The sequence below is a fragment of the Palaemon carinicauda genome, chromosome 38, assembly GCF_036898095.1.
Source record: "Palaemon carinicauda isolate YSFRI2023 chromosome 38, ASM3689809v2, whole genome shotgun sequence".
In the NCBI taxonomy this organism is placed as follows: Eukaryota; Metazoa; Arthropoda; class Malacostraca; order Decapoda; family Palaemonidae; genus Palaemon; species Palaemon carinicauda.
In genome coordinates, this window is record NC_090762.1 from 37,466,369 (window position 1) to 37,491,324 (window position 24,956).

The window sequence follows — 24,956 nt, forward strand, 5'->3', positions numbered from 1 at the left end:
AAGCCATATATCTGGCCCTTCAACAGTTCCAACAGACCCTGGCGGGCCACTCTGTGGTGGTGATGAGCGATAACACCACAGTAGTGGCTTATATCAACAAGCAGGGAGGTACCTTTTCACAACAGCTATCACATCTTGCAGTAGAGATTCTGAGATGGGCTGAAGTCCACTCGATACCACTATCGGCTCACTTCATTCCGGGCAAAAGGAATGTGCTCGCCGACAGTCTGAGCAGAGCTTCGCAGATAGTGAGTACCGAGTGGTCTCTGGATCCTCTAGTAGCCAACAAAGTCCTGACTTTGTGGGGTTCCCCAACAGTGGACTTGTTCGTGACAGCCTTGAATTTCAAGCTGCCGCTGTACTGCTCCCCAGTCCCGGACCCCAAGGCACTCTGGCAAGATGCCTTCCAACAATGTGGGACAACATCGACGTCTACGCCTTCCCACTGTTCTGTCTGATGAGAAGGGTGCTCAACAAGACCAGACTATCGGTCAACCTGTCGATGACCCTGATAGCTCCGCTATGGCATCATGCAGAGTGGTTCCCGGACCTTCTGCAGCTCCTGACGGAACTCCCGAGAGAACTTCCCCCACTACATGAGCTACTCGAGCAACCACACTGCAACATCTTCCACACAGCCGTAGATTTGCTTCAGCTTCACGCCTGGAGACTATCCAGCATCTCCTCACACAGAGAGGCTTTTCGCAACAAGTTGCGGAGAGGATGTCTCGACACCTGCGAAAGTCATCTGCAGGGGTCTACCTGGCGAAGTGGAGAGTCTTCTGTGGCTGGTGTCGTGGGAGGGGTATCTCTCCTCTCCCCTCGATGCCACTATTCTAGCAATAGCGGAGTTTCTTGTTTATTTGTGGGAGGAAATGCGCTTTTCAGTCTCGGCGGTGTAAGGCTATCGGTCAGCCTTAAGCCTGGCCTTCAGGCTGAAAGGATTGGACATTTCTTCTTCGCTGGAACTTTCCTTGCTCATACGAAGCTACGAACTTATCTGCCCTCAGTGGGAAGTGAGACCTCCTCCATGGAACGTGGTTTGGGTTCTCAAGGCTCTTAAGAGACCTCCTTTCGAACCATTACGCCAGGTTTCTGATCGTCACCTGACGGTGTTCCTGCTTGCTCTAGCTTCTGCCAAGCGTGTCAATGAACTTCATGGTCTCTCGTACGACGTCGCCCATTCAAGGGGATAGGGGGAGGTAACGTTCAGGTTCGTCCCTGAGTTTGTTGCCAAGACTCATAATCCTGGGGTTCCGGACCCACGGTTCGACTCCTTCAGGGTTTCGAGTCTTCGTTCTGTAACAGATGTCCCAGACCATCTCCTACTATGCCCAGTAAGGAGTCTGAGGCGTTATCTTAAAAGAACAGCTGCAGTCCGTCCTCGCGTGCAAGCCCTGTTTGTGAGCACGGGAAGAACGAAGAGGAGGGTCACCAAGAATACCATTTCAGCTTGGATTCGAAGGGTCATCCATCATTCCCTGAATCCAGACCCTCCTCCATCACGTCGCCCTAGAGTACACGATGTCAGAGGCATCGCAACGTCCCTTGCATTCAAGAGAAACTTCTCTGTGACGCAGGTGCTACAAGCTGGGGTCTGGAAGCGTCAATCGACCTTCACAGCCCACTTCCTGCAGGACGTGACGCACAGGAGCCTCGATACGTTCTCTTTCGGCCCTGTGGTGGCTGCACAACAGCTGGTCTAACCTCAGGCTCCTTAATGGACAGGTAGCAGAAGGTTGAGGGCATTGTTACCCGGTATTAGATTGCATGAATGAAAAAGTATGTCTGGCCCTTAGTCTTTTCTTCATCCTCCCCTCTCTTGGGGAAAGCCGCATCCTCGGTTCTCTGCATAGCTGACCTCAAACCACTGCAGCTAAACCATGCTTCCTTGTGCTCCTAGTGTTAAGTATAACACTGTCGCGTCGCTCATACCCCGATGATGTGGTATTGGGAACGTCATAACCTAGATTTCCATCTAAAGGACTTCAGGTCAACTTCCTAGGACGAGTCACACTTCTTTCCTTCACACACACAAGATTATGTAGGCCGCACGTTCCTTGCGGAGCAAGGAATTTGCGAAGTGCAGGGACTCTTTTTTTTTCGAGTACTGCTCACTCGGATTCTGAGTCCCCGGGCAATGCCAAAGCCAGTAAGGCTGGGACTTTCCACCCTACCTAAGGGTTAAGTCACCCCCATGTAAATAGCGGGGTTTGTATTTCGGTTACGGAACAAATGACAAATTCAGAGATAATTTGTATTTTTCCTAGCCATAAAAATCTTAGCTATTTACACATATTTGCCTGCCACCCCTGTCCCCCGTGAAGTCCTACCTCTAAGCAAAGTGAATCAGTTCACCGGTGTGTGAGGGTGGAGGGGTAGCTAGCTACCCCTCCCCTACCGTTAACCCTCGTTAAAAATCTAATGGCTCGTCATTTCAGCTATGCCGAAAGTAATACCCCATGTAAATAGCTAAGGTTTGTGTGGTTAAGAAAATACAAATTATCTCCGAATTTGTCATTTCATGAGCAATTTTCCTTCAGGGTCTCAACCGCAGATGTTAATGCCTGCTAAATGCTTGAGTTCACCGGCTTTACCATCGCTGAGTCTCGTAGGGGATAACTCTTCGTTGTTATTGCTGACATTGTGCATGTTGGGCACATCAGAAATCATGGAGCTTTGTTGTGCCCCCAGGGTTTTAAGCCTATTACTATGGAGTCTGTTAGACTTCGGAGTTTTTAACTCCTTGCCATTCTTGGCGTTCTCTTCCTTCTACGTTAAGGAGACGTATGTATAGTCCTGTCAAGGACCGTCATGCTGAGCCTTGGGCTCTTGTCACACACTAGCTGTTTTTCATTCGTCAGCTATGGGCAACTCGTCAGCTGCATGTGAACCACCAGCTACTCGTCACTCATCTTTGGACGAACACCTGTCACCACGGGACGATAACCTGGTGGTTCATGATCGTCACTCGTTATCGAGAGACTTTCTCTCTTTACGAGATGACTAGTGGTCTTGTCACCATCAGATGCGTGAGTGTTATTTATTGGATTAATGATACTCGCCCAGAGCTCACAGGTCACCACCTCCTCAGCACTCACCAGCCAGGCGAACGCCATGATAGCATTCACCATCTCGCCGCTCGCTATTCTCCCTCACATCGGCCGGCTAGACCGACTGCTTCACATGTTCCCTTGCAGAATCGCAAGCGCCTGTTGCCCAAGGATCGTCAGTCGCCAGATGATCAGCTCGCTTCCAGGCAGGAAAGGACATCTTGAACGAAGCTTTGGATAAGCTTGCACCTCTGCTGCTGGTCTGTGGCCTGACATCTGAGGTTTCCTCGGTGGAGGAGCTACCTCAGAAAGACCTAGCTGCCATGGCCTTCTGAAGGAGAGTCTTGGCTAGACTTTCTCCATAAATCAGTTACCCTGTCGATGTCATCCGCACTGAAGAGGGAGGAACCCACCAATGTCTAAGTTTCAAAGTCTGGTCACCTGTGCCTTTGGAACCTGTCGATGAAACTTCTTAAATACTGAGTCCTAACGCCTGGGGATCAGGTTTGCTCACAGGTTGACCACCTGATGGGTGAGGAACTACATGGTACTGGTATCGATAAAAGGAATGTTATCATTGACTTCCTGGTGTGCTCCTGGGACCAATCTTCAGATCTAATAAGATGACCTTCCAGCCCAAACCATAGGTCAAGCCACGAAGTTGCCTGCCTGGAAAACTTTGCGACTTTCTCCATGTTGATGGTATCTGCTGTGGAGAAGGTGACTGGGAGGCTTGAAAGTCTATTAAAGGAAATCCCTCTTGTCAGGCCTTCGATGGCTGGATGTAGCGGAAGGGCTGAGAGGGTTTTGTCGGACACCTCGTAGCACTTCCTTTGTTGGATGAAAGGAGGAGAGAGAAGCTTTGAGGAGGAGCCAGCGCAAAAAGAGCTTAAAGTGCTGACTATCTGGGCAAAGGCCTTTTTCCTGGCCCCTTTCAACCCCTCGATCAGGGCAAGGCTGTGCTGCTCTTTGGAGGTCTCTGGGTGCCGTAGAGATGGTTCAAGATGGTGTCTCCAGTCCCGTATCCCCAGGCTCTCTGGTAAGGTGGATTCCAACATCAGGACAACATCGATCTGTATGCTTTTACCCCATTTTTTCTGACGAGAAGATTCCTCAACAAGACCAGAATAAGCGAAAACCTATCAACGACATTGATAGCTCTGCTATGGCATCACGCAGTGTATCCCAGACCTTCTGCAGCTCCTGACAGAACTCCCGAGAGAACTCCCTCAACGTCACGTTCTACTCAAACGGCCTCTTGCAAACATCTACCACAAGGCCGTAGCTTTGCTTCAGCTTCACCCCTGGAAACTGTCCAGCACCTGCTCACTCAGTGAGGATTTTTGCAATAAATTACGAAGAGGATGGCTGGTCACCTTAGAAGATCTTCAGTATTAGTCCACCAGGCTAAATGGAATGGAACGTCTTGTCTAGTTGGTGTCATGAAAGGGGTATCTCTCCTCTCGATGCCACTATTTCAGCAATAGCGGAGTTTCTTGTATAACTTCGGGAAGAAATGTTCCTCTTGGTTTCGGCATTGAAAGGCTATCGCTCAACCTTGAGTCTCTGGCCTTTAAGCTAAAAGGAGTAGATATTTCTTCCTCGTTGGAACTTTCTCTCCTCATACGATGTTATGAAATTACCTGCCTCCAGTCGAAAGTTAGACCTCCTCCCTGGAACATGGTTCGCGTCCTTCAGATCGCCACCTTACTCTGAAGACGGTTTTCCTACTCGCATTGGCTTTGGCCAAAAGAGTTCGTGAACTGCATGGTCTTCCTTACGACATCACCCATTCAAGGGGATAGGGGCAAGCTAATTTTCAACTTTGTCCTTGAGTTTATTGCTAAGATTCAAAATCCGGGAGTAGATCGGCTCCTAGATTCGGGCTCTTCCGGATTGGGAGTCTTCGTTCACTAATCGAAGACCCAGACCAACTGGTACTTTTCCCAGTAAGGAGTCTGAGGTGTTACCTCAAAAGAATAGCAGCAACTCGCCCCCATGTGTCAGCACTTTTTGTCAGCACAGGGAAGGTCAAGAGGAAGGTCACAAAGAACACCATCACTGCATGGATCCGCAAGTTCATTGACTTGGCAATCAATCCTGACCCTCCTCCACCACGATGACCCAGAGCTTATGACTTCAGGGCCTTTGCAACGTCCCTGCCATTCAAAAAGAACTACTCTGTGACGTAGGTGTTGTAAGCAGACGTGTGGAAGCGTCAGACAAACTTCATCACCCACTACCTGCAAGACGTGACCTACAGGAGCATGATAATATTTTCCATTGGTCCTGTGGTGGCTGCACAACAAGTGGTCTAAACACCTCAAGGTCCTTGCTGGACAAGTAGCAGAGGGTTAAGGACTAAGGTTAACTGGGATTAGTCTGTGGTCAATGGGTAAGAATAACTGGCTTCCTTTCTTCTGTGGTCAATGGGTAAGAATAACAGGCTTCCTTTCTTCCATCCACCTTTCCCTCTCTTAGGGAAACAGTATCAGGGTCCTCAGTACAGCTGACCTCACCTTTCTGCAGGTAAGAACCATTTCCCTTGTGTAACCTGAAATAGAAATAATACTTGTTGCATCCCCAATACCTCTAGCTGGGGTGATTAGGTGATGTCTAAGGTAATTTCAAAGATTCCTATAACTTGGAGAACTCATACCTTGACAGATGCATTGCTTGTACAGTATTATGAGCACACAGCTTGCGTAGGTTGCTAATAGTGTGTAGCACAATAATTTTAGCTAGGTGTTAGGATTGCCTCCAACTACGATCTACAGTATATCGTGAGGAGAGAATCCTGGGTCAATGCCAAGAGCCAGTTGACAGGGACTTCCACCCTCCCAAGAACTAAGTTATCCCTATAAATTGCAAGGGTTTGTGTAGAGTAATGGAATACATGACAAATTTGGAAGTACTGTACAATAATATGCCTTTTTCCTAACAATACAAACCTGGAGCTATTTTTACAGATTGGTCCGCCATCACCTGTCCCCCTAGAAAGTCTTGCCTGCAAGCAAAGTGGGTAATCAGCCCAGGTGTATGAGAGAACAGGGTAGCCGACTATCTCTCACCTCTCTCACTAACTGGCGGTTGAGGTAGTTATCCCTCGCTAAAAGTATTATGGCTTGTCTTTCAGCTGCGCCAAAAGTAATATACCTATAAATAGCTCCAGGTTTGTTTCATTAGAAAAAATACAAAATTTTAAATATAAAACTTACCCACTGGTTATATAATGGCTAAAGTCCCTGGACGCCCGGCAGAAAATTCAAAATCTCGTGCGGCTTATCGCAGATATGCCAGGTGTACACTAGCGCCCTCGCGGTGCTACAGGTAGAACTATACCAAACCACCTCAGATTTTCTCTGCCGCCATAGCTGGCTGTACTATTGGAAATTCTCTCTCGTTTTCTTACTCTGTTTGGACGTTATTTGGTGATGTACTAACGTTTTTTGAGTTTGGGCTTTCTCTTATTTGTTTTATTTGATCTGTGATCATGTATTTATAACTTAAAAGGTAGAATTAGAAGGTTTTTCAACCTATTTTAAACCTCACGAAAGCATAAGAGCGGGAAGTAAACATTTCGTCCATTGATGACGTCACAGCCTCTTCCGTAGGCTAAAAGTCTGTCTTGCTTTTTATAAAGAATGATAATTGAATACTTTCTTTTGAAGTATTAAGTTATAAATTAAATTAAAGGATTATTATTGAGAAAATTTTATCCTTTTAATAGTTTTTTCTTTACATAATCTTCGATCTGTTTGCAAAGATTAACTAGCGTTCAGTTAATTTTTGTTACGCAGTTGTCAGTATGGTTACAATATTACAATATTTTGTAGCGATTTTTATGAATAGTACATTCTTCTTACTTTTCAAGTTTTTAAGTGGTACTGTACTATATAAAAGGAACATTTTATTTTGCAATTAATTGGTCCTTTTAGTATTTTTCCTTAGTCAAAGATTAAAGGAAGTTACAGTTCAGTTAATGTTTATACGATGCAGTATTCTTTACAATAGATGTAGCACACGATTCTATGTATCGTTGTTTCCTTGTTGGAATACTAAAATTGTTCGTATATTAATTGTAGATGTTCCAATGGGTACGAGTAATGATTCGTCTTTTATTGGAACTCCTTAATTTAAGGGTTCATTTTAATTTATAAATATTGTATCTATTAAGGTAATATTTAATATTTTGTTACATTTATATGGGATTCATTGACTTTTGCATTCCCATTCAAACCATTGACAGAATTGTAAGTCTCTCTCTACGGAGTTCATTTTGTTTGAGAGAGCGTATGCTTTGGTTTTCAAATAATTGTGAAACTAACTTTTTACCAAAGAGTAAAATGCAAATTTTTTAGTGCTAAATTATGCAGTGAATTTTATTCAGTGGAGAGTGCTTATATTCGGACCTGTCGTTATCCTAGCCTTAGACCTCTGTTAAGCTCCCGAACCCAGGGGAGAAGTTAAGGCGAACGGCGAAAGGATTCGAGAGGGTAGCCAGGCGTTACAGTCTTTTAAGACCCAAACAGAAGTCCTCCCGAGCGTTTTCTGCCGATCCCCAGAACGCTCACCATCGCCATAGATAAAACGAGGTATTAGTGTTTTCAAACATTATACACGCGCTTCAGGCGCTAAACTAAAAACAAAATTAGATTCGTTCTGCGTGTGTTACATTTCATGCGGCGCGGACGTAGTACCGCCGCCTCCACCTGATGGGTGTCGTCTCCCGACAGTGGCAAGCGCTAGGGATGGACAAAGATAATGCTGAATATGTTTCGCCTAAGGTTGATCCTTGATCTTTGCTGTTAGGCATGAAACAGCAACTGTCTTCGTTTATGCAGTCTTATCAGCCTGCCGTTAACAGTGCGGTTGGGTGTCACGATTCCAGTCTTTGACACGGTCGCACATGCGACGTGTCTTTAACGGTGATGATTCGTTGTCGCACAGGCGGCTTACCAGCCGCAATGTTCAACGGTGGGAGAAAGGGGATGCATTACTTTGATTACCTGCTCAACGCAAACCGACTGCTCATAGCGCCTAGTATCAGTTTATTCTGGCGCGCCAACATTCGCCAGGCAGCAGGGCATGCTACCTAGAGACTTGACAGACAGCAGAGCCAGCGGAACGGTGCGGCAACGGAAGCGGAACGTCAACGAAACGGAGCGAAGTGCCAGTGTGGACCTTCAGCGTCAGTGTGGACACTTCAGCGTCAGTGTGGTCACTTCAGCGTCAGTGTGGACGCTTCAGCGTCAGTGTAGACGCTTCAGCGTCAGTGTAGACGCTTCAGCGTCAGTGTAGACGCTTCAGCGTCAGCGTGGATGCTTCGCTACCTATGACAATAGACTTTGATGTCTACCTAACCCTGACCGTCTAGAGTTGAGTTATTGTTGCTCCAGGCGCTATATGAAGAAATAGATATTAACTAGAAAGATATATTCTCGGACCAAGGCCTGTTGGGCTAATTCTTGGTTGGGAGAACTAGAATTAAAACCTCTAAGTATTGAGGTCTGAATTCAGAATCCTAAGGAGTGGATTCCTAGGAATCAAGACTTCTCTTCCTAGGATCCTAGGATAGAGTATTGTAGGAGGAAGGAAGTAACTTTCAGAAACTCATGAGAGTTTTTATGAAGAGTTTCCTTTTTATTTCTTAGCTGCTGCTCCTCGTTCCGACTTCAGAGTTTTCGCTAGTTGCGTTGATGGTGTCTCTATTTATTTTATTTTTATTACTAGCCAGCCTGCAACCCTAGTTGAGAAAGCAAGGTGCCTTAACCCAAAGGGCTCTTATAAGGAAAGATTGCTCAGTAAGTAAATAAGAAAATAAATAAATGAATAAATTAACATTAAATCAGTCTCAGAAAAGTAACGAACCTTACTGTAGAGTTTGATGCAGCACCTGCAGCTGCAACAGCAGGAAGTGCATTAAGGCTTTTATGAGAATAGAGCATAAGAGTATATCTCCCACCACGGCCAGATCTTTTATGATTTAATGTATTATGTTTTAAAACGCTCTTGTTTAGTGACTCGTAAACATAGCACAGTGCACTGGAGGAGGTATTTGTTCGTGTTCATCTTACTCCTAGCCCTACACCTCTTCCTTACTTTCCAACCCCTGGGAGAAGGAAGGTCGGTAGGCTGAGGTACATCAAGGACCTTGTGCATTAAGCGTATGTTCCGCCGAGCGATCCTGTTGATACAGTCCAAGACGTTCCCACTCCGCTTTGGAATGATGAAGTAAAGCTCTTTTTCTTCGCCTACTATTGTCGAACTATGACGTCACAACCATGTGACATAGTTTCTTGGGAAGAGCGAAGTTGGAATGTCTTTAAGCGATCAGCTCATCATCGCTATTGTATCACGGATCTTGTAACTTTTGTCTGCGTAATAGGACGTAGTACCCTGATGAGGATGACGTTTTATGTTTTCCCTGTCTACTAGACTAGGAAGTTCCTCGTCATGTACGCACGCGAACAGAACTTACCCTCGCAGTAGGCGTGTCGCGGTCAACAGCCATACAACGTTGAAAACACCGCTTCTCGTCCGATCAGCGAAGTTAAGCAACGTTGGGTCTGGTCAATACAGTACTTGGATAGGTGATTGCCTGGGAACACCAGATGCTGTTGGCATTTAAACCTTTAATGCTTAATTGTTCCGTAACCGAAATACAAACCACGCTATTTACATTGGGTTTACTTTCGGCATAGCTGAAAATGACGAGCCAATAGATTTTTAACGAGGGTTAACTACCCCCGTGCTAGTTAGCAAGGGGGTAGGGGAAGGGGTAGCTTGCTACCCCTCCCCCCCACACACCGGTGAATTGTCTCACTTCACTTTTGGCTCGGACGATGTGCAGACGTGTCTGTCTTTCGTCCTCGCTTTTGACAGCCTTAATCAGTTTTTTCTTTTTCTCAGACTTTGTGTGTTTGGAAGTTGGCCTCGCCCTTCATCGCTATTATGCGCAAATGCCCTTGACTCCCCGGCCCCCCCGTGGTACCTTCATGTCGGCGGTCGAGACGGATCCTGACACCCTTTGCCCGCAGTGTCGAGGTCAACGGTGTGCTAAGGACTTAACGTGTAGTGAGTGCAGGGAGTGGTCTATCTCCCAGTGGGAGAGGTTTGCCTGGCGGCGTAAGAAGTCCAAAAGAGACCTTTCTCCTTCAAGGGTTGCCTTGAAAGAGGAAGGCTCCAAGGACTCTTCTTCCGCCGCCCAAACCTCCTCCGAAGCTCCCATTCGGCCAGCCTCTCGTGAGAGACCGCCGAGTGATAGCGTAGACCATTGTTCTATTTCCCGATCTCGGGGTGCGGGAGAGGGCGTCGCCTCCCATAGCGGGGCGGCTCCCCCTCCTCCTCCGGGGGAGGATTTTGATTCTCATTATGATGACCCTAATGCTGTTTCTAATGATGATCTCTTTCAGCTTTGGGCTTCCTTGGGGCTTAAGGGCTTGCCCTCCAAGGAAGCCCTGTTTGACCTTATCCAGTTGGGGGCTGCTGTCAAACAATCGCCGGTCATAGCAGAGGTAGACCCTCTGTCTATTGTCGACGTGGTTGTGGCAGAGGCTTCCGACGGGTCTGGTCAAACCTCTGCTGTTGCGGACGTTGCTGAAGGCTCTACTCCCCCTTCCAAACATCCTTCGAAGGGGAAGTTGGGTCCCACGGTCTCTCCTGCGGGTGCGCCTCCTCCTTGGGGGAGCGCACTGACAGAGACTCCTCTTCGGAGGACCGACGATCCGGATGACCTTCCTCGTGGCCGCCTTCGCCGTAAGGCTTGTCGCCCTCTTCGCCGCAGGGGCCTCCCGTCTCCCTATAAGGGAGTCAAGAGGCACCTCTTCAAGTTGTCTCCGCCGCCTTCCTTTGCAGAGGATTCTCCTCGTCGGGAGCAGACCGTAGCAGCCACGTCCTTGGACCTCTCCGCAGATCGCTTGCGATCTCCTACGCCTACCAGACATTCTACTTCCGGCGCAGATGCGCAGCAGGCGCCTTCTAATCTCGTCATCCGATGGGCACCGGTCCCTTCGGGGCAAAGGGATGTCTCCCACGGTGTGGGTACTTCCCTTGCGCGTCAGGGTTCCCCTGCGCGCTCAACTGTGCGCAGTAGCGCACAAGCGCTCTCCGGAGTTGCAGCCACCAGACTCGCCGCGCCAGCGCTCTCCTGCTCGTCAATGTTCGCCTGCTCGCCAGCGCTCTCCTGATCGTCAGCTCTCTCCTGTTAGCAGCCAGCACCCTTCTGTTCCTGCTGTGTGCCAAGCGCGCCATCGGTCTCCTGAGCGCACACGATCTCCTGCTCGTCAGCGCGCACCTGCGCACCTTGTTCCTGATGCGCGCCAACGCTCACCCGCGCGCCCTAGATCTTCGGATCTGGACGCAGGCAAAGACCTGACTCATCCTCGCCCGCGCGCTCCTGTGCGCCCATCTTCGCCCACGCAACAGCACGCACGCTCCCCAGTGCACACTTCAAGAGTTCCTGCGCGCCCACGAGCCTTCATCTCCTGAGCCCGTCAGCGAGCGTTCGCCCTTGCGCGTTTCCCCGCCACCTGATCCTGCGCCCCAGCTGCCTACGCGTCAACACCCTCCTGCATGCCAGCGATCTCCTGCACGCCAACGTTCTCCAGAGCGCCTGCGCAATCCATCGCCTGCGCGCAAGTGCTCGCCAACGCGCCAGCGCGCCCATGACTTGGATCACCATAGGACCCCGACGCGCACACTCGCCAAATCGCCTGTGCTCGGTCGATCGCTTGCGCGTACTACGCGCCATCGTTCGCCAACGCGCCATCGTTCGCCAACGCGCCATCGCTCGCCAACGCGCCATCGCTCGCCGACGCGCCATCGCTCGCCGACGCGCCATCGCTCGCCGACGCGCCAGCGTTCGCCAACGCGCCATCGCTTGCCCACGCGCCATAGATCTCCAGGGCGCCGTCGATCTCCTGCGCTTCACCATTCTCCTGACCAACAGCGATCTCTTCTACCCTCGCGCGCTTATTCACCTGCGCTTCCGCGCGCACCTTCACCTGCGTGCCAACGCGCCCACTCGCCCGCGCGACTATGCGCCTGCGCTCCAGCAGCCACCCGCGCGCGATTCCTTGAATGCTCCATCGCGCGAGCGCCAGCACGACCCCCAGCGCAACCCCCGTTCGCGCCGGGTTCGCGACAGGGACGCGTACTTCCAGATCGCCATCAGGACCGCCACCGCGCAAGCGCAGGTCTCTCACCCAGGACTAGGAAGAGTCGTCGGAGAGATCTAAGCAACATTCCTCCCTTTCTTCTTTACAGGAAGGCCCCGTTGCATCCACTCCGAAGGATCAGGCGATCCCCTTCCCTCCAGCGGGGATTACGGACACTGCGTCCGTCACCTGTCAGTCTTGGTTTGGTCACCTGATGAAAGCGGTGGTGCAGGCTATGAAGCCAGCCCTCGCTGATCTGGGACTCAAGCCAAGGACAGGCTCGCCCCGCTTAAGAGAAGGAGAGGAGTGGACTTCGTGGTGACTTCTCCCAGGGAGAAGTTGGCTCCTAAGAGGTCCGTCAGGAAGGCTCCATCCCCTTCACAGTCGTTTTATCCTCCTGTGAACGAAGCCTTTCCGTCCTCAGGAGAGTCCAGCGAGGCGGGGGCCTCTCCCACAGCACCAATGGGAGAAACCCCACCTCGAGGAAGAGAAACGTCGCGCGTGGAAAGTTCCTTCCAGACCTCTTTACTGGAGTCCTGTATCCCGCCCAGGAGGGAACCCAAGGACTCAAAGACGATTCCTAAGTCGTCTTCGCGGATTCGTCCAGAGTCATCCAGACCCCGGGAGAACGTCCACATGTCTCCCCAAGAAGACCCTCTAGGGACGGGAGACTTAGCTGCCAGTCCACAGGGAGGAGAGCAGCATGAGTCTGAGCATGCCTTCTGGCAGGTCTTGAATCTGATGAGGCAACTCAACAGGTTCAAGGACCCGGAGATCACCCCTCGCGAAGGCAAGGATACGGTCCTAGACCAAGTCTATGGTACCCAGAAACCCCTGAGGGCCAGCGCAGCTTTGCCCTGGTCCCAGGGGGTGAAGAGTGCCAGAGACAAGGTCGAAGCTCAGCTCTCGGACCTCGCCTCCTCCAGCCGTTCCTCTGCCAGGAACAGACTCCTCCCACCTCCTCGTTTACAGCAGAGGAGGTATTTTGAGATCATAGGGGAGTCCAGCCTAGCTCTTCCCCTCCACCACTCAGTGGAAGAGCTCACAAGGAGAACTCCGCTTGAGCAGCTCTCCTCCCGGCAGGGGACATTCTCGACTTCGGAGATCCTGAGCCAGGCGAAGGTCGCGAAGTGTGCCATGCAGGCCACTTCGTGGCTGGACGTCTGGCTGGGTTCTCTGGGCATCCTATTGCGCTCTGAGGACTTGTCTAAGGAGAGCAATAGGAAGGCCCTGGAGACCTTCCTCCTCTCGGGCACTCGCTCCATCAAGTTCCTGGCCCACCAGGTTACCAACCTGTGGGCCAACTCGGTCTTGAAGCGTTGTGATGCGGTGACCGAGAAGTTCCATCCGAAGGTCCCCGCCGTGGATGTCTGTAGGCTCAGACACTCCTCCATCCTTGGAGGAAGCTTGTTTGAGCCCAAGGATGTGGAACGCACAGCTGAGAGGTGGAGGAAGTCGAACCAGGATTCGCTCCTCCAAAGGGCCCTCTCATCTTGGCCCTACAAGCCTCCAGCTCTGCAACAACATCAACAGCAGCCTCGCAGGACACCGAAGCAGGCTCCGGCAGCTAAGACGAAGGTGTCTAAGCCTCAGCCCTTTCCTGTCAAGGACAAGAGGGGCGGTAAGTCCTCCAGGGGAGGCAAAACTCCTAGGGGAAGTGGCCGTGGCCGTAAACGCAAGGAGTGGCAGTCCCCCCGCGTGTCCACCTGTGAGGGGATGTCTACAAAGTTGCATGCACAGGTGGCAGCAACATGGGGCCGATTCTTGGACGGTCTCTGTGATCGGCCAAGGTTATCGCGTCCCATTCACAACATCTCAACCTCCCCTGACAGCGAATCCAGTGTCGTTGAGCTCCTATGCCATGGGATAGGCAAAGGGGCTGGCCCTTCGGGCAGAAGTCAAGACCATGCTAAAGAAGGATGCTCTCCAAGAGATCGTCGACGGCTCCCCAGGCTTCTTCAGTCGACTCTTTCTTGTAAAGAAGGCGTCTGGAGGCTGGAGACCCGTCATCGATCTCTCAGCTCTGAACAAGTTTGTCAAGCAAACTTCGTTCAGCATGGAGACAGCGGACACGGTCAGACTTGCAGTGAGACCACAAGACTTCATGTGCACACTGGATCTGAAGGACGCGTACTTCCAGATCCCAATCCATCCGTCTTCCAGGAAGTACTTGAGATTCAGCCTAGACAGCAAGACCTACCAGTTCAAGGTACTGTGCTTTGGTCTCTCCACAGCACCTCAGGTGTTCACCAGTGTTCACCCCGATTTCGTCATGGGCGCACAGGAACGTCATCCGTCTCCTCCGATATCTGGACGACTGGCTGATCCTGGCAGACTCGGAGTCGACCCTTCTTCGACACCGAGACAGGGTTCTGGAACTTTGCCAAGATCTGGGGATCATAAGAAATCTTGAGAAGTCCTCTCTGCAGCCGTCCCAGCGAAAGGTTTATCTAGGCATGTTATTAGACACCAATCTTCACATAGCCTTTCCATCAGTCGACAGGATAGCAAGGCTGAGGAGGGTGGCAGAGCCCTTCCTCAGGCGGAAAGAGCTTCCGGCCCAATCATGGTTACGTCTTTTAGGTCACCTAGCCTCCCTGGCCCGTCTAGTCCCGAACGGCCGTCTCAGGATGAGATCACTGCAAATGGCGGCTCAAGTTCCGGTGGAGTCAGGGCTCCGATTCCCCAGACTCTCTGGTCCCGATAGGACCCACGGAACAGGCGGACCTGCGGTGGTGGCTGATCGACGAAAACCTACGAAAGGGAATGGATCTTCTCGTCCTTCCCCCGGATTTGACGCTGTTTTTGGACGTGTCTAAAGAAGGGTGGGGGCCCCACATTTTGAACCAGAGTGTCTCAGGCCTTTGGTCAGAATCAGAAAAGTACCTACACATCAACCTGCTAGAAATGAAGGCCGTGTATCTGGATCTTCAACAGTTCCAACGGACCCTGGCGGGCCACTCCGTGGTGGTGATGAGCGACAACACCACAGTAGTGGCTTATATCAACAAGCAGGGAGGTACCTTTTCACAACAGCTATCCCATCTTGCAGTAGAGATTCTGAGGTGGTCCGAAGTCCACTCGATAACACTATCAGTTCGCTTCATTCCTGGCAAGAGGAATGTGCTCGCTGACAGTCTGAGCAGAGCTTCGCAGATAGTGAGTACCGAGTGCTCTTTGGATCCTCAGATAGCCAACAAAGTCCTGACTTTGTGGGGTTCCCCGACGGTGGTCCTGTTCGCGACAGCCTTGAATTTCAAGCTGCCTCTGTACTGCTCCCCTGTCTCTGACCCCAAGGCTCTCTGGCAAAATGCTTTCCAACAGCGGTGGGACAACATCGACGTGTACGCCTTCCCACCGTTCTGTCTGATGAGAAGGGTGCTCAACAGGACCAGACTATCGGTCAACCTGTCTATGACCCTGATAGCTCCGCTATAGCATCACGCGGAATGGTTCCCGGACCTTCTGCAGCTCCTGATGGAACTTCCGAGAGAACTCCCCAACAACACGAGCTACTCAGACAGCCACTTTGCAACATCTTCCAAAAAGCCGTAGCCTCGCTTCGGCTTCACGCCTGGAGACTATCCAGCGTCTCCTCACGGAGAGAGGCTTTTCGCAACAGGTTGCGGAGAGAATGTCTCGGCACCTGCGAAGGTCCTCTGAGGGAGTCTACCAGGCGAAGTGGAGAGTCTTCTGTGGTTGGTGTCGTGGGAGGGGAATCTCCCCATTCGATGCCACTATTCCAGCAATAGCAGAGTTCCTCGTGTATTTGCGGGAAGAAATGCGCCTTTCGGTCTCGGCGGTGAAAGGCTATCGCTCAGCCTTAAGTCTGGCCTTTAGGCTGAAAGGATTGGACATTTCTTCCTCGCTAGAACTCTCTTTACTCATACGTAGCTATGAGCTTACCTGCCCTCAGTCGGAAGTGAGACCTCCTCCTTGGAACGTGGTTCAGGTTCTCAGGGCTCTGAAGAGACCTCCCTTCGAACCATTACGCCAGGCCTCTGATCGCCACCTGACTTGGAGGACGGCTTTCCTACTCGCGTTGGCCTCTGCCAAACGAGTTAGTGAACTTCATGGTCTCTCATACGACATCGCCCATTCAAGGGGATGGGGGGTGGTAACGTTCAGGTTTGTCCCTGAGTTTGTTGCCAAGACTCAGAAGCCTGGAGTGCCGGACCCACGGTTCGACTCCTTCAGGGTCACGAGTCTCCGTTCTGTAACAAGTGACCCAGACCATCTGCTATTATGCCCAGTGAGGAGTCTGAGGCGCTACTTGAAGAGGGCAGCAGCAGTTTGTCCCTACGTTCAAGTGTTGTTTGTAAGCACAGTAAGGACAAAGAGGAGGGTCACCAAGAACACCATCTCGGCTTGGATTCGAAGGGTTATCCACCACGCCTTGAATCCTGACCCTCTTTCGTCATGCCGCCCTAGGGCACACGACATCAGGGGCATTGCTACATCCCTGGCCTTTAAGAGAAACTTCTCTGTGACGCAGGTAGCCTACTACAAGCTGGGGTCTGGAAGCGTCAAAAGACCTTCACAGCCCACTATCTGTAGGACGTGACCCACAGGAGCCTTGATACCTTTTCTATCGGCCCCGTGGTGGCTGCACAACAGCTGGTCTAACCTCAGGCTCCTTAATGGACAAGTAGTAGAAGGTTGAGGGCATTGTTACCCGGTCTTAGTCTGTGTGAATGAAAGAGTATGTCTGGCTCTTACTTCTTTCTTCATCCTTCCCTCTCTTGGGGAAAGCAGCATCCTGGTCTCTGCATAGCTGACCTCAACCTCTGCAGGTAAACCATGCTCCCTTGTGTTCCTAGTATTAAGTTAATACTGTCGCGTCCCCCATACCCTGACGAGGTGATATTGGGAATGTCCTAGCCTAGAATTCCATCTAAAGGACTCCAGGTCAACTTCCTAGGACGAGTCACACTCTTCCTCCACACACAAACTTGTGTAGGCCACACGTCTCTTGCGGAGCAAGGAACTTGTGAGGTGCAGGGACTCCTTTTCTCGACTGCTACTCACTCGGATTCTGAGTACCCGGGTAAAGCCAAAGCCAGTAAGGCTGGGGACTTTCCACCCTTCCTAAGGGGTAAGTCACCTAATGTAAATAGCATGGTTTGTATTTCGGTTACGGAACAAATGACAAATTTGGAGATAATTTGTATTTTTCCTAACCATACAAACCTTAGCTATGTACACATATTTGCCTGCCAGCCCTGTCCCCCCAAGACAAGTCCTACCTCTAAGTGAAGTGAGACAATTCACCGGTGTGGGGGTGGGGGGGGGGGGTTTAGCAAGCTACCCCTTCCCCTACCCCCTTGCTAACTAGCACGGGGTTAGTTAATCCTCATTACAAATCTATTGGCTCGTCATTTTCAGCTACGCCGAAAGTAAACCCAATGTAAATAGCTAAGGTTTGTATGGTTAGGAAAAATACAAATTATCTCCGAATTTGTCATACTGGAAGCAATCAAGTATGTTTTTCTTCCACGAGAGAATTGGAAGTCAGACAAGTTGCATACAATCCTAGCTCTTCCTCTGGAATCTTACGCACTTTCACAGAAGAGAGAGTTTGTCCTCGTCGAAGGACGAAAAACCTAGACTTGGTAGTCACCAATCTATACGTTCAAGACCTTTCAGGAGTCGTATGTTTTTCTAATAACTTATCCGGTAGTAACTGATGTTCGCCAGAAGTTTTTCTTTTCGAAAGAAAGCGACGTGTCAGTACCAAAATCGTGTAGGACACATAGTTCTTCGGCAGAAAAGGTGCTCAGTTTTCTTCTGTTCACACTTCTTCTCCTCCCCCAGTTTGGGGAAATGTTTAGTACTTTCTTCTGAGGTCTAGCGACTACTGTTGACGGTATCTCAAAGCATTGGATGCATTCAGTTCGCGCACAAGACGCGCTTGAAATGTCATAGGGCTTCTCCTAGGTCGCTCACGGGACTGCGGTTGATGTTCTATCCCAGACTTCGCTCATGCTTGAGTTAGCGCACACGCTGCCCTGCCAGTGTAGGTTTGGTCTGAGCTAAAAGAGGTCAATTTCATCTCTGTTTAGCGTTTAGGATTCTCGGGGGGGGAGAAAATTTTCTCCTAAAAGAGTCTAAGGACTACCATAGACCAAAGAAATGGTTTTCCGTTAGTGTCAGAAAGATTAAGTTCTATGCTCAGCAACGCTTCCTCGCAGAGATATGCTCATGTTACGGGAAGCGTTAGAGCAGATGCTTGTAGCAGTCTGGTCTCTCTCTTACGGCAGACGTCACGCGGACACAGACGCAAGTTCTGGTCTCTCCCTCACGCAGTCACAGAAGCAGACGCCAGTCTGGTTGTATGTTGGACACTGACAGTCAAAGTTGATCCTTTCAACAAGTTGTCCCATCTTCGCGGTCTGCGTGACACGAGACTACCAGTCATGCGGACTCATGCTACACTTGGACAACTCTCGGCAAACAGTTCAATCTGAAATCCTAAGCAACTGAGACGCATGTGTCAGCCTGGACGTATGCTGAATAAGGTCGGTCAGGTTTTTTCCCGCGTCATGATAGATTAACAGTTGCGTCTTTGCGGCTCTGACCGGACGCTGTGCTGTCGCCTCCTCGCAGCACGTTGTAGATTTACAACAAGCGGGATGCGCACACAGCGCTGTATCCACACGACAAGATGAACGCACACACAGCGCTGTATCCACATGACAAGGTGAACGCATACAGCTCGCTAACACCTTACGGCAATGAAAGCACGTGTGACATTATGGTCACATGCTAGACGCATACAGTCAAGTCTTTTTCTCACAGCAGTATGGACAGACTATTGTCTCTCCTTCGTGTCTCTCTGGCCTCGCAGCTAACGCTCCCTTGCATCAAACTTTGGCTTTGAGTATGTTGAACACTCGCTGGTTACACACGATCATGTCTTAACCTCACAGCATGAGGTTCACGCTGTTGATGCTTCTTTTCAACAAGCCTAGCTTCAATATCGGTTTCTTGCGACCGATATGGACGCGTTTTGGGAGGCAGTCTAGATCCTGACTCTCTCTCACGACATATTGAGCATATGCAGCATGCTGGAACCCCATACTGGACTCATGCTGGGACCATGCTGGGACCATGCTAGGTGCATGCTGGAAGCATGTCATTAGTCCGTTTCCCAGTGTCAGGATCACGTATGCTATATTTTAAACCATCAAGCTTTAGGTCCAGCTGCCTTCAGTATTTCGGAAAACCCCTAAGATCTAGAAGGTTGTTTGAAGGTGGCAGCTGAGGCTATTGCTTGTACAAAGGATCTTTGCCTCAAGGTTTTGCAGCCCAAATAGAAGGTTTTATGAAGTGATGTAGAGCTAAAGCAGTCTCTTCATTTAGTAACTTAAGAAAAGTGGCTTATTTCTTCTTAGACCTTAGAAGAAAACATATTTTTAAGTCTGGCAATAGTTGAGAGTCAGTGAAGTTCACGCTCTTAGCAAGAACATGGACTTCAGAATGGGTAAGCCATAGGTGCCTTGCAACCTGGATTCTTGGTCATTTACAAATGTCCTTCTCATCCATGGCCTAAATCTTTCAAGATCACTATCCTCTCGAATATAGTTTGTGAGTGACTGAGGAGAGTTTTTTGCCTGGTTAAAACGAAGTTTTATCAGGATGGGACCAAAGAAGTTAAGAGTCTATTCAAGGCTCTTTAGTGCACGGTCAAGAAACCTGCGCTGTCTATGTCTAAAACGCTCTATCATCTCGTATAGACTTTAATTACAAAGGTCTTTTCACTCTGTTGTGTGACGGATCTTAAGCTGTCGAAAGAGTAAAGACTCATGAAGTTAGAACTGTTGGAGCTTCTGTAACTTTTAAGCAAACTGTTCTCTGCAAAGCATCGTGCATACAGCCTGTTGAAGGGGTAATCCTGTATTTGCCTTGCATTACTAATACCGTTTCCAGTCTCTTTAAGAGGACGGTTACGTTTTGGGATTATTTGTAACAACAAGTGCAGTAGTAGGTGAAATATCCACCACTATATTTCCCTTAATTCCTAGTACCCCTGTTCTTCTCTTGGAACTTTTATATATATTTTTATGGTTGTACGGAAGTTTGGTCGGCAATCTTCCACAATCTTTGATGTAGTCAGGTGGTCATTTTGTTCCTAGAGAGCGCCCGGAACAAGGGTATTAGTTGAGGTCCTGTCATGTTATAGGTTATTGAACCATTTGACAGCTCCTAGAGATCATCAGCCCCCTGAGTGGACTGCTGGATCTCCTAAGGATAGCAGACAAAATGAGGCAGAGCATTGCTGTCAGCTTCCTTATCAGGTGAGAACCGCTTAAGTTGTTTATGTAACTCTTAAGTGAATTTCCAATTATGCAGCTTTCTCTGACCTGCCACCAATGGGTGTCAATCGGCCATTATATAACCAGCGGGTAAGTTTTATATTTAAAAATGATATTTTTATAATAAAATAAATTTTTGAATATACTTACCCGCTAGTTATATAAGTTTTAGACCCACTCTCCTCCCCTCTAGAGACCATGGGGCATGGAAAATCTGAAGTGGTTTGGTACACCTGGCATAGCTGTGATAAGCCGCGCAAGATTTTGAATTCTCTGCCGGGCATCCAGGGACTTTAGCCATTATATAACCAGTGGGTAAGTATATTCAAAAATTTATTTTATTATGAAAATATCATTACTGTACTTCCAAATTTAACATTTTAAAAACCCTTACTATTTTTTTTAACTACTGTACTATGCCAAACACCTACTACATCTTATTAAACAGGTTAAATATATTACATTAAAATTATAGACAATTATATAGAGGAAGTGGTAGCCTGATATATCTCCAGGCTCCTCAATGCATTCTTTTTCTCCATTTCTTCAAATTCATTCACCCATTACCCCTTAATTTCTCCCTGTTCCCCAACCACTAATTGACAGGATTTGGTTGAGACTTTTAATTCATTAGCAAAAGTACCACTAAGATGATGAATTTGTTGCTGATAATTAAATGTGATGTAGAAGCTCTTATTAGGTATCTATAGAAAATAAGAATCTATATTTATGACAAATTTAGTAGTATTTTTTTGTGAATGCTTAATTGGATTATGTGAGTGTAGTACTTTTCAACTATTGTTTTGAATGGAATATATAAAAAAATTCAGTCTAATTCATTCATTACATTTATGACAGCACTGTATGACCTTACTGGTCCTAGTGCCTTTGGCTAAAAATATACTTTATAAAACATAGTAACTGTGACAATGATATGAAAGATAAGCATTATAATTTAGGGTATTGATTTTATAAAGTTTTTAGTCAGTCCAGTAAATTTGAAAACATTCTCCGTAGTTGGGATTTGTATGTTTCATCATAAATTTTTAAATAGTTTGAGAGAATGATACAAAAAAATTAATACTCTTTCCATACTTATGAGTGTTTTTGGTTCACAGAATAACACAGATGATTATTCTGGTTGGGATACCTGGGATGTCCCTTCGTCGGTAGTGACTGATGGATGTGGAAGAGGCACATCATCTAATCTGTCTCCTCTCCAAGACCATATTAACCAATATCGATTAAACCAGCAAAAGAAGTTGCTTGAACAACCAGAAGAACAAGAGGAAGAGCCAAATTATTTTGAGGTATATAAGAGCTTTTCTTTCTTTTTTACTTAATTACATTTTCTGGAAGGTAATTCAAATTGGACCACATTCCACAACATAAAAGCTGAAAAATATGAAAACTTAATAGGGGCAACACCCAAAATCTCATGTTGTTCACCTAAACAGTATCCCTTATTTTCATATCTCCAAAATAAAGATTCAGCATATTTGAATCTGTAGACATAAGAGAGATCATTTCATGCCCAGCCTAATTTTTTTTGTGAAGCTGGAGGTAAAGGGGTAGTAGTTTGTTTCATGAAAACTCTATTAATCATATAAATTCCTTTAACCGTAATTTGATTGGAGGCAAAGCTGCTGTGCATTCGGAAGATATGAAGGACTTACTATAGGATTTATGAGAGAACTTGAAAACCAATATTGAGCCAAGGTTCAATTTTGTAGCAGCATTGGTTTTTACTAGGTAGAGACCAAAACCCATTGGAAAAAAATAAACTACAGGTAATGGGCTTGTATCAGTTGGGGTCTTTCAGATTTATTGAGAAGTGCACCTACCATTAACATGACGCATGACACCTGATTCACTGGATGATCTGGCCGTTGAGGTGCTCATTGGTGTTGTCAATGCTCTCCAACTGGCCTGAAGTTTTTCACATATATCTCATATCAATATGAGTGTGAATCACTTAGTAGAAGACAAGCTTGTTCTGGGATATTTCTTCTTGGCATCGATGACGACTTGATTCCTTGAAATGTGAATCATTCTCTGGGATATGAGTGCTCTTCTCAGGATCCTTGTGTTGGTGAGCAGCATGTTTCTCAACATGCCACCTCTTTGGGGAATCCTTTAGCTCCCTAGTAGCATCTTATAACAGTCACCCCCCCCCATGACAGTAGAAGAGAACAGTGTCGAAAAGAATGTTTTCCTTCGTGGAGAAAGACATATACTTCGATATTCCGGATGCTCGAGAGAACTTTGCCTCTTAGAGTGCAGTTTTGGGACTTGTATCATCTTTTATTGCTGAACTTTGGTTGTTGATGAACGTGCACAACCTTTAGAAGAGACAAGCGTAATATTAGCATGTCTCCCCCACGCACAAGTACGCCCAAGAAAGGAATAAGAGTTCCAAGAGTGATTGCTCTCCATTGGGTTCGTCCTCAAGGTAAAAAAATTGGCGAGATCCTGACTTCAGACAACCAATTCTCATTGCTCCAGCCCTTTTTTGGTTAAATCTTCGAAGGGCAGACCTGAGCAGATCAAAGGGCAAGCTTCCAGGATGGTAGATATCTCTGTTTCCCCAAGAGAAATAGGGAGACCTTCCCTTGAGAATGAACCCTAGTCTTCAGTTTTGAAAATCCCGGCCATTGAGCTTGTCAGACAAAGCTTGAGAAGCGCTCTGTGCATCATCGCTTGTGATTACTTTCACTTTTAAGCGGAAGCGCACCTTAAGGTAAGTATGTTGTGAAGTGAATTTTTTTTTCTATGAGGATACAAATCTTTGAAATCCCAAGTGTGTTGTACCTTTGTGAAGAGGGTGACTGTAAACAGCCACACATTTTGAGTGTTATTTTTTGCTTGTATGACCATGAAGACAACAAACTTAGAATGTAACTTGTTTTTCTTTGTTATCTGTTTCTGACTCAGTTTTGCCTTACCTGGATGCCCCATTATGAAAGTTTTTCTTCTGGTGGCCTCATCTCTGTTCAAAAATATTCCCTGGATGGTAATCTCTATGTGGCAGTGTTAGTGAGTGGTCCCTTTGTGACTAAACCCCTTGCTTAGTGGTTTATGTTGTGACAGAAACAGCTATTTAGTATCTTCCTCCTCAGAGGGAGCGTATTCATTGTCAGTCGCCCAGACCATGACTTCTGTTAAGGTAGAATAGTTGGCAAGGGGAAGAGGAGTTCACCCTTTCTCTTCCTTCTCTTCCTTCTCTTCCAATCTCTTCTCCTTCTCCATTCCCATTGTCTGACATTTCTTCCTTGAAACGACAAAGAAGATGGTCACATGGAAAAACCTTTTGCCAAAAGCTCCTTGGGACATATAACAATCACTTTAATCCTTTGGGAAGGTACTCCCTAGCTAACTTGTACCTTTGGGGTCAGTCAAGCAATCATGAGTTGGTGTTGCAGTTACTGCTGTTGTACCGATAGCAGGCAAGCAGTCATACTCGACCAAACATCAGCAATATTTTCCAGGAGAGGGTGGGAGTGTATACAGTCAAAATAGAATTTGGCTGCCGACTGGTGTTAAGCTATCGTCCTCTTCCTCTGCCTCTTCCCTTTCTGATTCTGATAATTCTCTTCAGAAGAAGTAGTAGTCAAGTTATTTCAGAAATATAACTCCCTGTGTAGAGCTGTACTCTTTTTATTGGCCAGGTGTTTGAGGAGCTTGGAAACATTCCTTCAATTTTTCTACTGAGACAGGTACTTCTCCCTTTTCTGTTATGGATACTTTGGTATCCCAAATTGTGAAGATGGCACTTCTAGAGGATACTGTTGCATGCAGCCTCCCTAGACTTTATGGAAATTATCCACAGACCCTTGCGTCCCTTTGTCCAGGGTGGCTACTCGGTAGTCGTGTAGCACTCCCCACTCCCACATGGGATGTAGTATGCATCCTATCTTAGGTGGTGTGTTCAGCATAAGTCTTGGTGAGAGGTAGAATGACTGACTCTTTTGCCTCTTTCATTTTTGTCTCTCAAGTGAATGCAGCAATCATAACCTTTACATGTTTGTCAAATGTCTGATGCTAGCGAGTTATATGATGGAGCAGCTTTTTGCAGCTTATGTCTGCCAAGAAGAAACTCCTCTACCTTCCTTTGCTGGCAAAGTGAAGGATGGGTCGATGTCTTGCAAAACCTTTCTCTTGATGTTCCTGGTTTGTCTCTGCCAATACCATCTCCCTGTTAGGGAGATAGGTTTTCTGGGTCCTAAGACTACTTTTCCTTTAAGCTTTTACTGGCTGAAGTCCTGATACCTTCTAAATCCTGATGATTAGCTATAAGGAGGTTGTTGGAGTAATCTTGTTCATTTTTATAATGGACCAGGAAGGATGACTTGTATCTTCCTCGTTATCATATGGGACCAGGAAGAATTGCATTTATCTTCCTCTTTCTCATACGGAACCAGGAAGGATGA

General features: G+C 47.8%; 1 protein-coding gene and 1 pseudogene across 2 annotated transcripts in view; both read left to right on the plus strand.

Annotated features, from left to right (window-relative positions):
* Window positions 1–24,956, plus strand: part of LOC137630140 (receptor-binding cancer antigen expressed on SiSo cells-like) — an 81,291-nt gene that overhangs the window by 23,029 nt on the left and 33,306 nt on the right. For both annotated transcript variants that reach the window (XM_068361597.1, XM_068361596.1), the window contains exon 3: window positions 21,645–21,836. In XM_068361597.1, coding sequence (XP_068217698.1) covers window positions 21,645–21,836 — 192 coding nt within the window. The remainder of the gene's footprint in view (window positions 1–21,644; window positions 21,837–24,956) is intronic.
* Window positions 9,556–9,679, plus strand: LOC137630716 (5S ribosomal RNA; annotated as a pseudogene).